Raw genomic sequence first — 15,322 nt, 5'->3', positions numbered from 1 at the left:
ATAAAAATTGAAAAGAGAATAGATTTTAAAAGCTCTTAAAGGGGGGGCTTCCCTGGTGGCGCAGTGGTTGAGAATCCGCCTGCTAATGCAGGGGACACGGGCTCGAGCCCTGGTCTGGGAAGATCCCACATGCCGCGGAGCAACTAAGCCCGTGAGCCACAACTACTGAGCCTGCGCGTCTGGAGCCTGTGCTCCGCAGCAGGAGAGGCCGCGATAGTGAGAGGCCCGCGCGCCGCGATGAAGAGTGGCCCCCGCTTGCCGCAACTACAGAAAGCCCTCGCACAGAAACGAAGACCCAGCACAGCCAAAAATAAATAAATAAATTAATTAATTAATTAATTAAATTAAATAAATAAATGAATAAAAAATAAAAAAGATTAGAAACACGGAGACAGATTAGAGTTGTATTTAAAAAAAAAAAAAAAAAAAGCTCTTAAAGAACAGGCAGTATGTCTTTTATTCAGTGTAATGACTGAGACTGTCTAGGGAAGGAGCCAATTAACTTAATTTTTTTTTTTTTTCAAGAACACTTAGTGTGTTAGTTTCCTGGGGCTGATGTAACAAACCAGCACAAACTGGGCATTTGAAGACAACAGGAATCTATTCTCTCAGAGTTCTGGAGGCTAGAGTCTGGAATCGGTGTCAGCAGGGCTGTGCTCCCTTCAAAGGCGCTCTAGAGAGGATGCCTTCTTTGCCGCTTCAGCTTCTGGGGTTGCCGACAAGCCTTGACATTTCTCGGCTTGTAGATGCGTCACTCCAGTCTCTGCCTCCGCTTTTCAAGTGATCTTATCTCCTGTGTATCTAGGCCAGATTTCCCTCCTATTGTAAGGATAATTAGTCACTGGATTAGGGCCCACGCTGATCCAGCATGATTTCATTTTAACTTGGTTACATCTGCAAAGACCCTGTTTCCAGATAAGGTCATGTGCACAGTACCAGGGCTTAGGACTCGAACACCTTTCTGGGAGACTTAATTCAACCCACGACAGTGAGTATATTTAAAAGTCTAAGATACTTAAAAATAACAACAGTCATCTCCAACAGGGATAAAGACGTAACTTCCCAACTTGGTTATGCGAGTGTCTAACTTTTTAATCTGAATTCGGTTTTCAGTGGGCTGGTTGAAAAGGCTGACGTGTGCTTGCCTCCTGCCACCTCACTTGGTTGTGTTGTATCGTGTCGTGTCGTGTCGTGTTGTGTTGTGACCCAGCAGCAGTGAGAGCGCGGCAGCATCTTGGCAGGATGACTGCCAGCTGGGCAGAGAGGTGCAGTGAAGAGGCAGGTGTCCTCCTGAAGCCCGGGCCTGCAGGGAGATCAGCCAAAGGCCTGCTCCCGCAGTACACCTGGCACCATGGGAACCCTTTTTAAGTCTTGATGTTTGCCACTGTGCCTCTCCACCTGTTGGTTCTCTTATGACGTTGAAGCTCAGAGGTGAATGTTCTACTCCTCTGATAGGGCTTTTTTCTTTTTCTTTTTTCCAAGCTGGCAGCTGATTAACGAGATGAAAACCCTGGATGCTATTTTGTCACTCCCTGAGCACATCTGTTGTGCAGCCATGTGCCTGGCACTGTGCCGGGCACTGGGGAGCAGCAAGGGTTTAGGATGTGAGTCAGAGCAGGGAGGCGGGTGAGGGAAGTGCCAGTGCCAGTCCAGTGTGACGAGTCCTAGGGTCGGGGCTCGTGTCAAGTGGGGTTTGGGACAGGTTGCGGGGTGGTTCTTGCCTAAGAGGAAGAGAATGCATTGGTGTTAGTCAGTCAGAGGGAACACCAAATAAGAGAACTCTGTGGGAGAGATCATGGCTTATTCAGGGACCTGAAAGGCCCTCAGTACTGCTGTAGCTTGAAGAGCTCAGAGAGGGGTAAAAAAAATAATAATAAAATTAGGCTGAAGAAGTAGGTAGGAAGGTCATGGCCTCAAAAACCAACGCAGGATATTTCGACTTTTTCCGGGGGCCATTGCAGTTCAGCTGAGAGAGGTTTAAAGCTGGGTTGGGGTTGGGGGGTGGGGGGAACGTGATCAGACACCTTACTGAGAGAAATCCCTCCGGCTGCGCTGTGGGGAGAGGTCCCCCGAGGCACGTCTGGAGGCGGGTGGGGGCAGGGCCCTGAACCGGGGTCGTGGCAGTGTGTGTCAGAAGACACGGTCCAGGCGAGAGGGAATAGGAGATGGAGTTGATCTCACTAGCCCACTGTTTGGAAATGGGAAGAACTGGGGGTGGTTCACATTTGCGGCTTGCAGTAGGGAGCGGTCGCGGCTTGCAGTAGGGAGCGGTCGCGGCTTGCAGTAGGGAGCGGTCGCGGCTTGCAGTAGGGAGCGGTCGCGGCTTGCAGTAGGGAGCAGCCGTAGAAAGAGCAGCTTCCCGGGGAATCCCACTGCGGAAGCGCCGAGGTTCCTGAGGGCTTATTGACTGTCAGGACCCTGCCCTCCGCGTGCTGACTCACTTATTAGTCCTTACAGGAACCCCACGGGGCGGGTGGCAGGAGTGCCTCCATTTGACACCCAAGGGAATTGAGGACAGAGCGGTTGAGTGACCTGGCAGCTTGGAAGTGGCAGAACCGAGATCCAAACTCAGGCTGGCTGGCTTCCGAGGCACCACGCAGTGCAGACGATGCTCTGCACACCTTCCCACAGCATTTGACGTGGAGGTGCTGTAACTCACAGGGCCAGTGGGCCGTGCTGTGCGGAAAGTGTCTAGGGGAGTCCCTGGCATTCGGCAGATACTCAGTAACTGCGTGTGTTAGCTGGTTTTCCCCAGGGTATTTCATTACAGAAGATGTGGCTTGACTAAAAAGTCATCATTACAGTATTTTGGGGAGAGGGGAGTTGGAGGAAGGAGGTATATTTCGAGAAAGCTCCTCTGGTGATTTATTTTACCTCTGGTTTTGAGCAACTTGCTTAGAAACTAGATTTTGAAAAACCAAACACTTGTGACAAAATCCTGACTGGAAATCTTTGTTAAAGCTTCTTGATTGAGGGAAAGTAAAATTTGATCAGTAGGGGATTTTTAGGGACACTCTTGCTAAATGCTGAGTTCTGGCTGGCATAGTATGTAATTGGATTTGCTATTGGACCCACTGGTTGTTTTTTCTGTTTGTTTTTTAGCAAACAGCCATGTGCTGTAGAGGAGTGCCACTCAAAATGCAGTCCACAGAATGTTTGTTACTAGTCCATAATGAGGTCAGGATGGAAATGAAGAAAAAGGTTTAGAAACTTAAAGGGTAATTTGACAGTATCTAATATAATAGAAAATTGGGGTTGTAATTTTACATGCCTTTTAAAAGTTTGTTGCCTAATAATTTTTATCAAACTCCACAAATGTCAGTCCATTGGATGGATTAGAAACAGTAATAATTTGAAAATTGCTCCTGGGCATTGCTTTCAAGTGTTTAGAACTAGCCCAGCTCCCGTGCCAGCTGTGGGTGGTTTGCAGAATGATTCATTGAATGAACTCTTCTGTACCATTTCGATAAAATAACCTGGGCAGTTGCACAACCTTTGGCTCTCAGAAGTAATGGCTTACAAAAGTTGATGAATTCCTCAGTGGAGGCTTTGCTTTTTGGAGCAAAATAGTTTCCAAAGGGTTTCCTTCTGGAATTGCTGGAGGAGGAGGAGGCACTACTCTTGTTTTGACTGAAGGCCCCTTGGTGTCAGTACGAGAGGGGGTCTTAAGGCCTGGGGCGTCAGTGATGGCACGAGCGTTATTCAGTGTGAGGACGGTGTGGTGATAATTTATTCTGGACATCTGAGCAGTAATAGTTGAATAGGAAACTGATTACACATCATTTTGAGTAATAATTTCAACTTAAGTTTATTTGTAGAGAAAAAAAAATGGCTCAAGAAGAAGGCGCATCAGAGAGAGGACCCTGTGAAGTGTCTTAAAATGACTTCTAGTGCCAGACATCAGAAGTCTTGTTTTATTAACAGTCAGCATCGTCACAGTCTTCAGTGAAGGGGGTCTTGTGAGGCTGGGAGGTGTTGGCCAGATAAGAAATGTGTGAGGTACATGCCTACCGCATTTGCCCTTTTGTGAGTGTTCTTTGTGCTGGGATCGAAACGCTGCCTCTGCTCATTTTTTTAAAATGTATTTTTATGAAAATTCTAAAGCAGCTCTGCACGTATAAAATCTGTGTAAGAATTGACCCCATCAGTTTTTCCGTTTAGACTAACCAACAACAGCAGTCGGGCTTCCCCCATCTCTTTAACATCAACATGTTTTCCAGTATAAGAAAAATAGATAAGAGCTCTTTTTTTAAAAAATATCTTTATTGGCGCATAATTGCTTTACAATGTTGTTAGTTTCTGCTGTGCAACAAAATGAATCAGCTATATGCATACATATATCCCCATATCCCCTCCCTCTTGAGGCTCCCTCCCTATCCCCACCCCTCTAGGTGGTCACAAAGCACCGAGCTGATCTCCCTGTGCTATGCAGCTGCTTCCCACTAGCTATCCATTTTACATTTGGTAACATATGTATGTCCACGCCACTCTCTCACTTCGTCCCAGCTTCCCCTTCCCCCGCCCCGCCCCTGTGTCCTCGTGTCCTCGAGTCCGTTCTCTACGTCTGTGTCTTTATTCCTGCCCTGCCACTAGGTTCATCAGTAACTTGATTCCATATATGTGCGTTAGCATACGGTTATTTGTTTTTCTCTTTCTGACTTACTTCACTCTGTATGACAGACTCTAGGTCCATCCACCTCATTACAAATAACTCAATTTCGTTCCTTTTTATGGCTGAGTAATATTCCATTGTATATATGTGCCACGTCTTTATCCATTCATCTGTCTATGAACATTTAGGTTGCTTCCACGTCCTGGCTATTGGTAAGAGCTCTTTTTTCCCCCCTTAATTTGTTTCCATTTTTGATGGGTTTAGTTTTTTAACCACATGTCCTACAAGTTCTATTTCTAAATGAATTCCTGAGAAATAAAACATAAGCTTGCAAATTCACAAGCCTGGAATTTGCTTTAATGTATTCCCTGCCTCATTATTTTTCTTCCTTTATAAAAATTGGAAAGAGAGCATGTTTGATGGTATTTTAAATTGCCCGTGATACCATCATCCGAACATAGCTATTTTCATTATCGCATATTATCTTTCTGTCCTCATCCACAGTCACACATTTTTTTTTTCAGTCACACATTTTTTAAACAAAGGAGTTGTATTGCTTTTCAAAAAAGAATTGTACTAGTTTACATTGTCATCAGCGTTGAATTTGAGTGCTAATGAAAAGGTTGCAAAATTCAGTGTAACTTTTTCTTTAATAAGTATGAAAGATAACTATTTCAAGGATTTTCACATATCTTTATTAATAAGGATGAACCATTTGTTGTTATATAATTACTGTTTTTTTGGATGCGAGTTGTTCACACATTTTTCTTCTGGGTTCATACTTTAAATGTTTTACTAGCCATTATTACTTGGGTCTGACTTTTTTGAGGTGCTGCTGATATATAGGAAGACAAAAGGCTTTGTTGCTGCTTTTAAGGCTAAAATAGACCACGGGTTTTTCTCAGTCTTGTTCCTCCTTTACACAAAAGTATTTTCCCCTTTTATTCACAAGTATTTTTGATGCTGATTCCTGTTGCTTTGACCTATATAAGTCAAAGTGGCCTCGATTTCTTGTGCTCTTTCCTCTTTGTATTAAAAGTCAGGAGACCAGTTGTTTCTCAGGAATCAGAGAATGCAGCTGACCAGAAAGCGTGTCCAGGTGTGCTGACAGTGGTACAAGCACTTGATGAGTCTCGCTTCCACTGGGCTCTCTCCCACATCAGCCATGGCCTCCTGTCTCAGTATGACACTTACTCAGTGGTTCTCAAAGGTTGGTCTGGGTTAGAGTAGGACTGATGGACTCTGCAGAAGCTTACTAGAGTTACCTTTCAGCTTACTTGGTGTGACCGAAAAGATTTGGATTGAAATCTTAATTGTATTCAGTAGCCAAATAAGTTTCTAAGTTTAATTGATTTTACACCAAGTCCTTTTATGTCTTCATGCCTGGGCAGTAGAGATGATCAGTTTGGGTGGCGATTTTGTTTGGGGTTTTTTGGCCTGTAAAAACAGGTTTATTCCTTGTGGGGTGCTAAGGTCATCACGGAGCAGCTGCAGCTCAGCTCCAATTCCATCATCACTCCAGGGCCCAGCTGATGGGGCAGCCTCTCCTGGGGGCACAGCTGGCTGAATGGCAGAGGGACAGGAGGCATAGGAAAAGCACCTTGGTGCCCAAGGCTTCTGTTCAGGAGTGATGCTTCCCACTTCCACGTGTGTCCTTGGCCAGAGCAAGCCCCGGCCCCCCATGTCCGTGTCCAGTAGGGCGGGAATGTATAATGTGCATTCCACACAGTGTCATCACAGGGAGGTGAAGGCACCATATGTTTTGGAAACTAACAAAAATCTCACAGTTCAGTCAGGGTTAACATGAAGAGGGATCAGATTTGACAGAAAAGAAGCAAAATATCTAAGACTTATTAATTGATGATACATCAGCAGTAATGGAAATAGAGGAATTAAGGGTCAATTCTAGATGCGTGGCGCGTGGCCTGGTCAATCAAGTAGTGGTGCTGCCATTCACCGGGAGCCATCTGCCTAAAAGGGAGTAGTTGCCTGAATGAGACCATGACGAAAGCATCTAAAGGGGAGAGAGCTGAGGAAGGACCCCTAGGGCCATGCTGCCTGGCCTTGTTCATGCACGTGCACGTGTGGACGGTGGCATTGTTTGGGCAACACACTGGAATAAGCAGATCAGGCACCTGGTTCTGCAGCCCACCCGCCCTGGGGCTCTGACCACCCTAAGGGCTGGGGGAAATCAGTGTTTTAGGGACGTCCCTGGTGGCACGGTGGTTAAGAATCCGCCTGCAGGGGACATGGGTTCAAGCCCTGGTCCGGGGGGAAGATCCCACATGCGGCGGAGCAACTAAGCCCGTGCGCCGAAACTACTGAGCCTGCGCTCTAGAGCCCGCGAGCCACGACTACTGAGCCCGCGTGCCTGGAGCCCGTGCTGCGCAACAAGAGAAGCCACCGCAATGAGAAGCCTGTGCAAGAGTAGCTCCCACTCGCCACAACTAGAGAAAGCCCGCGTGCAGCAACCAAGACCCAATGCAGCCAAAAATAAATAAATAAATAAATTTATTTAAAAAAAAAAAAATCAGTGTTTCAGCAGCACACTTCTAAGCCATGGCTGAGGAATAGCCACAAAAGAAGGAAACAGGAAAGAGTGCTTTCACGGAAACAAAAAGAAGAAAGAATTGTTAGAAGGTCAGTGAGATCGACAACAAGAAATGCTCCAGAGAGGCTGAGAAATGAAAGCGGCAAGGTGTCCTCTGGATTTGGCAATTTAGAGAGTTACTGTTACAGATAGACTGTAGGAGAGCTGCAGGTTTCTGTTTGGGGAAACTACAAAGTTAAGCAACCAATGGTTAGTTTACCATGCAGTGGGCTTCTAGGCTTTGGACTTTGCGTTAAATTCTCAGTGCGTTGCCTGCACTGGTGTTCCTCAAGAAGTTCTAATCTGTGGTCTTTAGGCAACCTGCATTAGAATCACTTGGGACTCTTGCTAAAAATGAGATTCCTGCGCCCCACCCTAGACCTGCCAAATTAGAATCTGTAATTTCCGTGTATTTTAATCAGCGTGAACAGGCTTTAAGGTTTGAGAGGCCTTGTTTTTTTTGTATGGGCAATCCTGAGTAGTAGCAAATCAAAGCCACCTAAAGATCTTAGGCTCTAAGTCCACAAGGACCAATGTTTCAAGGATGTGAAACCAGGAGAACTTGTCAGTCACTGCAAATGAGAGCATCAGTTGGTCAGGCACTTTGGAAGTCTAGCCAAGTCAGAGTTGCACCTGCCCTCCCACCCAGCAATTGTACCTCTAGCTCCAGGCACAGGGAGATGTACCAGAATGTCACAGCACATTGCAGATAGCATATTGGTTATAGCTTGAGTGGCCAGCAAAAGGAGCCTGGGTATGTAATTTGTAATATACTCACTATTTGAGTAATTGAATATTATAGTACAGGGATCCCCAACCCCTGGGCATGGCCTGTTAGGAACCAGGCCACACAGCAGGAGGTGAGCGAGGGACACTTCATCTCCCACTCCCCATCGCTTGCATTACTCCCTGAACCATCACCCCCTTCCTGCCCGCCCCGCTCCATCCATGGAAAAATTGTCTTCCACGAAACCGGTCCCTGGTGCCGAAACGGTTGGGGACCACTACTATAGTATATATACTATACTCTAATATGATGTCGTATACTATAGTAATTGAATACCCTTCAGTGAGAAATGGAAGAATTAGAGCTATCTGTGTCCATATGCATGAATAATAGAAATAAAGTATTGAGCCAAGAAAGCAGGTAGCAGAAGAGGATGTATATACCATCTTGCCATTTGCATATTAAGTTTTTAAAAACCTGCAAAAGAAAAGCACCAGTCGGGGTGGGGAGGGAGAAAGTTATCAGGAAGGGGATACACACGGGGCTCGAACCATGTGTTATGAAGCTCCCTGAGTTGGGTGGGCACAACGGTGTTTGTGATAGTACACTTCACTTCTTTCTATGTGTCCAGAATATTTCATGGTATATTTCTTTTAGAGAACTGATAAACAACCAGGGTATTATTTTAATCACCCTCATGCAAATAAGTGCTTTATTAGATATAAGCTACATTTTTTTCTCTTTCACCTTGGTTTTGAAATGCTTACCTTGGTCATATTACATCTGTGTTGTAAGTAGTCACCCAAGTCATTCTTAGTCCCGTGGTGTTACCTGAGCTGCGCCCAGTTAACTTCTGCGCCGGTGTCCGAGTCTCATGCTGTCTCCTCCCCTGCAGGTATTCACGACACTGTCGGTGACCAAGCGCTCGGGGGGAAACATCCTCCAGACCGGTTGCTGAGGTTAAGCCCCAGTGTGGGTGCTGCTGCCAGGACTCCAAACCACTGACGTATTTCTTGCCCAAGTCCAAGGCGAAGTTTGTGGAAGGCTCTCGGGCTTCAGCAGCCACGTGTCCTGTGCTTATAGCCCCGAGGCCCCCTTGGATCTCATGGGCCGGAGGTGACGTGTGAGTGGCAGGCAGCATCGCACTGGGGTCAGCATGACGCACTTGAAACTGACTTTCGGCAGAGCTTCGCAGAGGGGCGTCCATGAAGTCACCAGCCTCAAGCCCGCGCGGTGGGTGGTGATGGAACCGTCGAAGCAGTTTTTGCATGGCCTTTCCTTTGTAGGTTTTCTTATTCTCACTGTCAACCTTTCTCATGTTGGTTATTTTTTTCTTTTTTTCTCCGCCGTGTTAGTGAAAGTAGAGATGATAGCAGACAATTTTTATCCAAAAGCAAGTCGTGGCCACCGTGTGCAAATAAGGCGGCTCATTGCTGGGACGGCACGCTGTGGCTCCTAGGCTTGTCCCGGGGAGAGAGCGTCTCCCCAGAACAAGTGGTCACCACTGGCCAGGTGTGCTCCCAGGCACTATACCACCGATGATGAAATGGCTACCTGGCCAGCCTGTTGGAGGAATATTCCACTGCAGGGAACTTGGTCGTACAGCGTGATCTCCACTGTTCTTCATCATGGAGGCAGATGCACAGCTGAAATGGGGAAAAACAATAAATGTCTTTATTTAGTCCGTTGTGTGCTGGTCTGAGTGAGCTGAGATCTTTTGCAATGGGAAACATTTAGCGTTTGTTTAAGACTTTTTGGGGGGTAGCTTTTGTTTTAAGCTAAAATCACAAAATACTACAGCTTTATTTTTCATGTGTGTTATGCATCTATCCCTTCCTAAGAACTATATTCATGGGAAAAATAAGTCTTTCCACACTTAACAATTTAACTCTTGTGGTAATTACTTTTTTAAAGAAAGCTATTAATATCATAATTTATTATGTTTGAACACAGGTGGATGTGAAGGATTTTCATGTAAAAACCACATGGTTTTGGCTTTTTCTGTTGACTGTACTTGGTGGAATTTGGGCAGAAGTGTTTCTGCTCCATTAGCGTTCCAACTCGTATTATCACAAAGAGGTATTAACCCTACAGTTACAGATTTCTGGCTAAATGTACTGACGACGGATCTTATTTAGGCCGTTTTCCCACTACAGAAGTTGGATTTTAAACATGTTGTGGACGTCAGACCTCCCACCAGCAGTTCTTATAGCTCCTTTTTCGTTTCCTCCCCTCTGTGTGTGTTTCTCGGCTACAGCACTGAGTGGTTGATTGAAAGTACGTTTCTCGGTCACCTCAGGGAACTCAGCATCTGCCCAGCATTTAGTCAGCAGATCCCCTGACCCTGTCTGCCTCACAGCCCTGCCTCACCCTCCGTCCCATCTGGTTGTGTGGAGACAATGGGAAAAGGAAAAGAGGAGAGGGGAATTGAGACAGCTGACTGTGTTCAGTTTTCTTTATTTATTTTTAATTTTTTTTTTTCTCATTTGTTTGTTTTCTCCAAGTCTGCCAATCTCTGAAATTAGAACGTAGGCAGTACGGGGTGATCATGCCTAATCATGTTGTGATTCTGTCGTCTTTGTGGAATAGAATGTTCTGCCCCCACGAGAAGGATTCCACTTTATAGACTTCTCTGTGTAATTGCCCAGTGTATCAGAACTCATATTAAATTCCATGTATTTTTGTTATAAATCTTCTGAAAAGAAACAATGTGAAACCTTAAAAGCTGTTAATATCCACCCTGTGTGGCTTCTTGTTGAATGGTGGTCTTGGGATTGGTCAGCTGAGAGCCCAGTGGACTTCAGGGCTCCTGTTGGCGATGGTGGGAACTAGGAGCTGAGTAAGTTTCATCGGTGCTGTGCTGCGGGGCTGGTTGGTGTGCTGAGACTCACATTTTAGCCGTGTTCGCATTCCAGATCCATTTTCAGCTTATCCCCACTTGATCTGTCAATCTTAGTTTTTAAGGTGGCAAAACCGCCCCACCTGACAGCAGCACTGTGAGGGTGCGTGAGCCTTCCTTTCTCTCTGAACTGGATCGGGCACATACCCGGGGTTCAGTAAGTGTTTACATTGATGTTTATTGTCATGCTCAGGTTATTCACTCATATGCACTTAATTTTCTTACGCATCAGTTGTTGAGCAGAAACTCCTATCTTGTGGTAATCCTTACCAAAAACCTTCCCAGAATTCCTCTCTGTCCTGAGTAATTGCAGAGTGCTAACAGTACCACTTCGTGCTTGTTACTGCAGCATGTACCAGGCACATAACAGCCCTCTCAGGACGCTCCTGTGCCCACTTACAGGTGGAAGAGCAGGCTCAGAGGTAGGAATCCTTGCTCAGGGTCACACAGCTAGTTAGTGGTATATAGCACATTTTTGAAGCCAGAGACGTCTGTGACTTCAAAGGCCCAGAGCTCTCGACCACCTTGCGGTCTGCCTTCATTCATCTCTGACGGATGGGAGCTTTCATGAAGGGCGACTGAGCCGAAGCCTGGCGTCCCCATCGTTTTTTCACATGCCCTCGAGCAGTGTTGTCCGCACAATTAACAAACACCTTGTCTGAGATGTTGTAGTGCTTTTTCTAACTGGTCTTAACACTGCCGGTGTATTTCCACACTACTGCCGGGATCTTATTCCTCAGACTTCCCTTGCCCCGAGTCCCTAGGGTCTTCCAAAGCCCTGTAAATAGGCTCTGGGCCCTCTGTCAGACCCTGGGCCAGTCACCTGCACCTCTGACCTCTGCCCCAAAGACACTGCTCCTAACCCCCCTGCGCTGGTTGCCTCCAGCCAGAACTCTTTCTGCATGTACTCCACAGGACTCTGTACTTTCTCTGGAGCACTTCAGGTTGCCCTGCACGAAGCCACTTCTAGATAATTAGGGTTCTTGACCTCTGTGTGCTGCGTAGCTTCCAGCACGAGGCCTGCAAGCGCGCTACAGAGGCGCACAAGACTGTGTAATTGGGTGGGCAGGTAGAGCCTTAACCACTTGGATCAGTACCTATCAGAGATGACCACTTCAGGATACTGCTAATCTCTCGTGTCAGGAACCTTTGATCCAAATGTTAATGAAAGTAGAAAGGGCATAAACATAAAAATGGCCAACCTCACTCGTTGAGGAGATGCAATTAAACTGCTGTGAAATACCATTTCTGACCCATTCTGTGGCACAGTTTAGAGAGTCTGACAGTATCAAATGTTGGCAAAGATGTGGTGTAAATGGAACACATTTATTGCTGTGAGGAGTGTAAACTGGTACAATCACTTTGGAAAATGATTTGACATGACCCAGTAAAGTCAAAATCCTGTGCATACTCTAGGTATGTACCCAGCACAGGTGTATGTATCTATGCACCAAAAGACACGACACTGTTAGCAATAGCAAAAAACGAAACATGGAAGCAACCCAAATATTCATCAGAACAAGAATGGAGAAGTCAACTGCAGTGTATCCATAAAACAGAAGGCAAGTAACAGCCAGATACATATTATAAACAGTGGATCAATGAGTGAAAAGGTCAAAGGCATATGTACAGTGTGAGTCCATTCTATACATAAACAGGCAAAACTAAGTGATATGTGTGTGTGTTTAGATGGACAGTTGGAGTAGAACCACACAGGAAACAGAAATTCAAAATGAAGAATATGGAGTTTAAGCTGAAGGTCAGAGCAGAGGCTGGAGTCAGGAAGGGGCACCCAGGACCTAAAGGCTTCTTTCCTAACCCAAGTGGAGGACTTGTGCATTTGTTGCATCATTATTTATGTTTGTTACAAATGTTCCTTTCTACTCAGTAGTTCATTCAAATAGCTTTAAAAGGTGGGGAGGGGGCAGCTGGGAGTATTAGAATGCCAGGAGCAGGAATGTGTCCATCAAGGTCTCACACAGGAGCTAGGAGACCAGACTCTAAAGACAGAGAATACAGCAGAAGGCCTTTCCTGACCATCTGTGAGTCCATCCTTGATATGAGGTCTGGGAATGGGCTAAACATGCGCTAGGTTTGGGAGTAATTGTGACACAGCAATCGATAATGAATACATGGGAGTTGGAGAGGTCGCACAACAAGCAGGCCAGGTCCTCTTTCCTTAAACCCACTTTAAATCAGAGCACTCAACTTTTAACATTTCCAAAAGATTTTATTTAGAAAAAGAAAAGAGCTTAAAAAAAATTTTTTTTTTTAATTTGAAATTCACTCTAAGGAACCAAGGTTTTTCCTGCAGACCCTTTCCTACGGATGCCCTATATCACTGATACAGTACTTTGCCCTCTGGGCACTCCTCTAAGAATCTCCGGAGGAGCTGAGCAGAACAGGGTTTTCTGGATCCCTGGCTATCTCTGAGCGTGATCCCACCACTGAACAACCTTACTACAGCTGTTCGTTTCTCAGGCGCTATTTCATAGGCTTTGAGATTGGAAAGGGAGGTCAGCTTCTCCAAGTCCATCTACAGAGGCAGAAACTGAGGGCTAGACAGGTGAAGCTGACTGATCAACATCAAGGTCAAGGTTAAACAGCTAAACACAGATCTGAGACCGGAAGCCATCTGGCTTCCAACTCTGTGCTTTTCTACGACATGATACTACTTAGTTCCTGCCACCATCTCCTTTGTAAATTCTCCTACGTGCTTAAAAACACCCAGCCATGTCAGCACACTCTGATTGCTGTGAAGATGAAGGGCATGGGAGCGTGTGTTGACTCTGAAAAAGCCAATAGGTAGGTCCTTGGCCCTGTGGTCAGCACACAGTAGGTGTGCAGGAAATGCATGCAGACTGACCTGAAGGGAGGCATCAGAGCCCTCCGTGTTGGCTTTCCTGCGTGTGTGATGGGGACGCCTTCTTGTCTGTCAGGAAAATGAGGTAGAGCCTGCCTCATAATTGCAAAAGCAGCACCTTGGAAGAGCAGTTGCTAAAGGAGAGAAGAGACAAGAAACAAACTTCATGGCATGTGCTGTACATCAAGGCACAGTGGATACAAAGTGAATGAACACTGATGGTTAATTTATGTGTCAGCTTGACTGGATCACAGGGATGCCCAGACAGATGGTTAACCATTATTTCTGAGTGTGTCTTGAGGATGTTTCTGAATGAAATTGCATTCATCAGTGGACTCAGTAAAATGGTTTGCCCTCCCCAGTGTGGGTGGGCATCACCCAATCCATTGAGGGCCTTAATAAAAGGAAGGAAGAATTTGGCTCTTTCTACCTGATTGCTTGAGCTGGAACACTGACCCTCGGCAGTCCTGGTTCTCAGACCTTTGGACTCAGACTGAACTACTCCACCGCTTTCCTGGGTCTCCATCTTGCAGATGGCAGATAGTGGGACTTCCAGCCTCCGTATTGGCATGAGCCAATTCTTTATAATAAATGAATCTATCTGTCATCTTATCTGTCTCCTACTGGTCCACTTTCTCTAGAGAACTTTGACCAAAACAAACGCAGACCTCACTCTGAAGGTGTGTGCAGTCAGGTAGGGTGGGTGAATGTACACAGTTACTCCCTCATTTTTTCAACAAATACTATGTACCAGGTACTGTTCTAGGCAGGAGAGTTCAGCAGTGAACAGAAACATCCCTAATCCTTGTCCTCAAGGGGTTTACATTATAGTTGAGGGAAATAGGCAAAAATAACATAAATAAGTCATTACATTGAATAAGTGGTGATAAGTGCCATGGAGAAAAATCTAAGCAGGGAAGGGGGGAGGTGTGTGGGGCGTGGGGAGTGGAATTTTAATTAAGACAGTCAGGGAAGACCCCATAGAGAAGGTGACATTTGACTGAACACTTGGAGGAGGTGAAGGAGATCCTGGGGGAAGGAACATTCCAGGCAGGGAGGTCAGCAAGTGTAAAGGCCCTGAGGCAGAGAATGACTGGGATGTTGGGGGAATGAGTCTAAATCCAGCATGGTGGGTGGAGTCCAGCAAGCAAGCGGGGGGGGGGGGGGGGGGGAAGAATTAAAAGTCAAGGTCAGAGAGAGAACAGATCAGGTAGGGTCTTGTTGGTTGTAGTAAGAAGCAGCAGCATTGGGAGCCGTTGGAGGTCTCTGAACGGAGGAGGGGTGTGACCCCACTTCCCGATCACACTTCCAGGTGATAGGAGCACTCAGGTGGCTGGTCTGAGGGCAGCCTGAGGCTTTGGGCCGGTTGGAGGCTGCTGCAGGGGTCAGGGGTGAGAAGATGATGTCTTAGTCCAAGGTGGTAGCAGTAGGTACGGTGAGTGAATCCCAGTCTGACATAATTTGAGAGGAGAACCAATAGGACTTAGTGTTGGATTGGATGTGGGATGAGAGAGAGAGAGGTTCAAGGATGACTCCTACATTTTGGGCTTCAACAGTGGAAGGGTTGAGGCTGGAGGTGCCATTTCACCGAGATGGGAAAACTACGGAGGAGGGGCAGGTTTCGAGAGGAT

General features: G+C 46.2%; 1 protein-coding gene and 1 long non-coding RNA gene across 4 annotated transcripts in view; both read left to right on the top strand.

Annotated features, from left to right (window-relative positions):
• Positions 1-9,613, top strand: part of TXNRD1 (thioredoxin reductase 1) — a 61,203-nt gene extending 51,590 nt beyond the window's left edge. For all 3 annotated transcript variants that reach the window (XM_082419467.1, XM_082419466.1, XM_082419465.1), the window contains one exon: positions 8,825-9,613. In XM_082419467.1, the coding sequence (XP_082275593.1) occupies positions 8,825-8,887 (63 nt within the window). In that variant the 3' untranslated portion in view covers positions 8,888-9,613. The remainder of the gene's footprint in view (positions 1-8,824) is intronic.
• Positions 1-15,322, top strand: part of LOC309640621 — a 487,501-nt gene that overhangs the window by 84,041 nt on the left and 388,138 nt on the right. The gene's annotated exons all lie outside the window — the stretch shown is intronic.

The sequence above is a fragment of the Balaenoptera physalus genome (assembly GCF_965194825.1).
Source record: "Balaenoptera physalus genome assembly, chromosome: 13".
Taxonomy (NCBI): domain Eukaryota; kingdom Metazoa; phylum Chordata; class Mammalia; order Artiodactyla; family Balaenopteridae; genus Balaenoptera; species Balaenoptera physalus.
The sequence above is the reverse complement of the archived record's forward strand: the minus strand, read 5'-3'. Positions and strand labels throughout refer to the sequence as shown.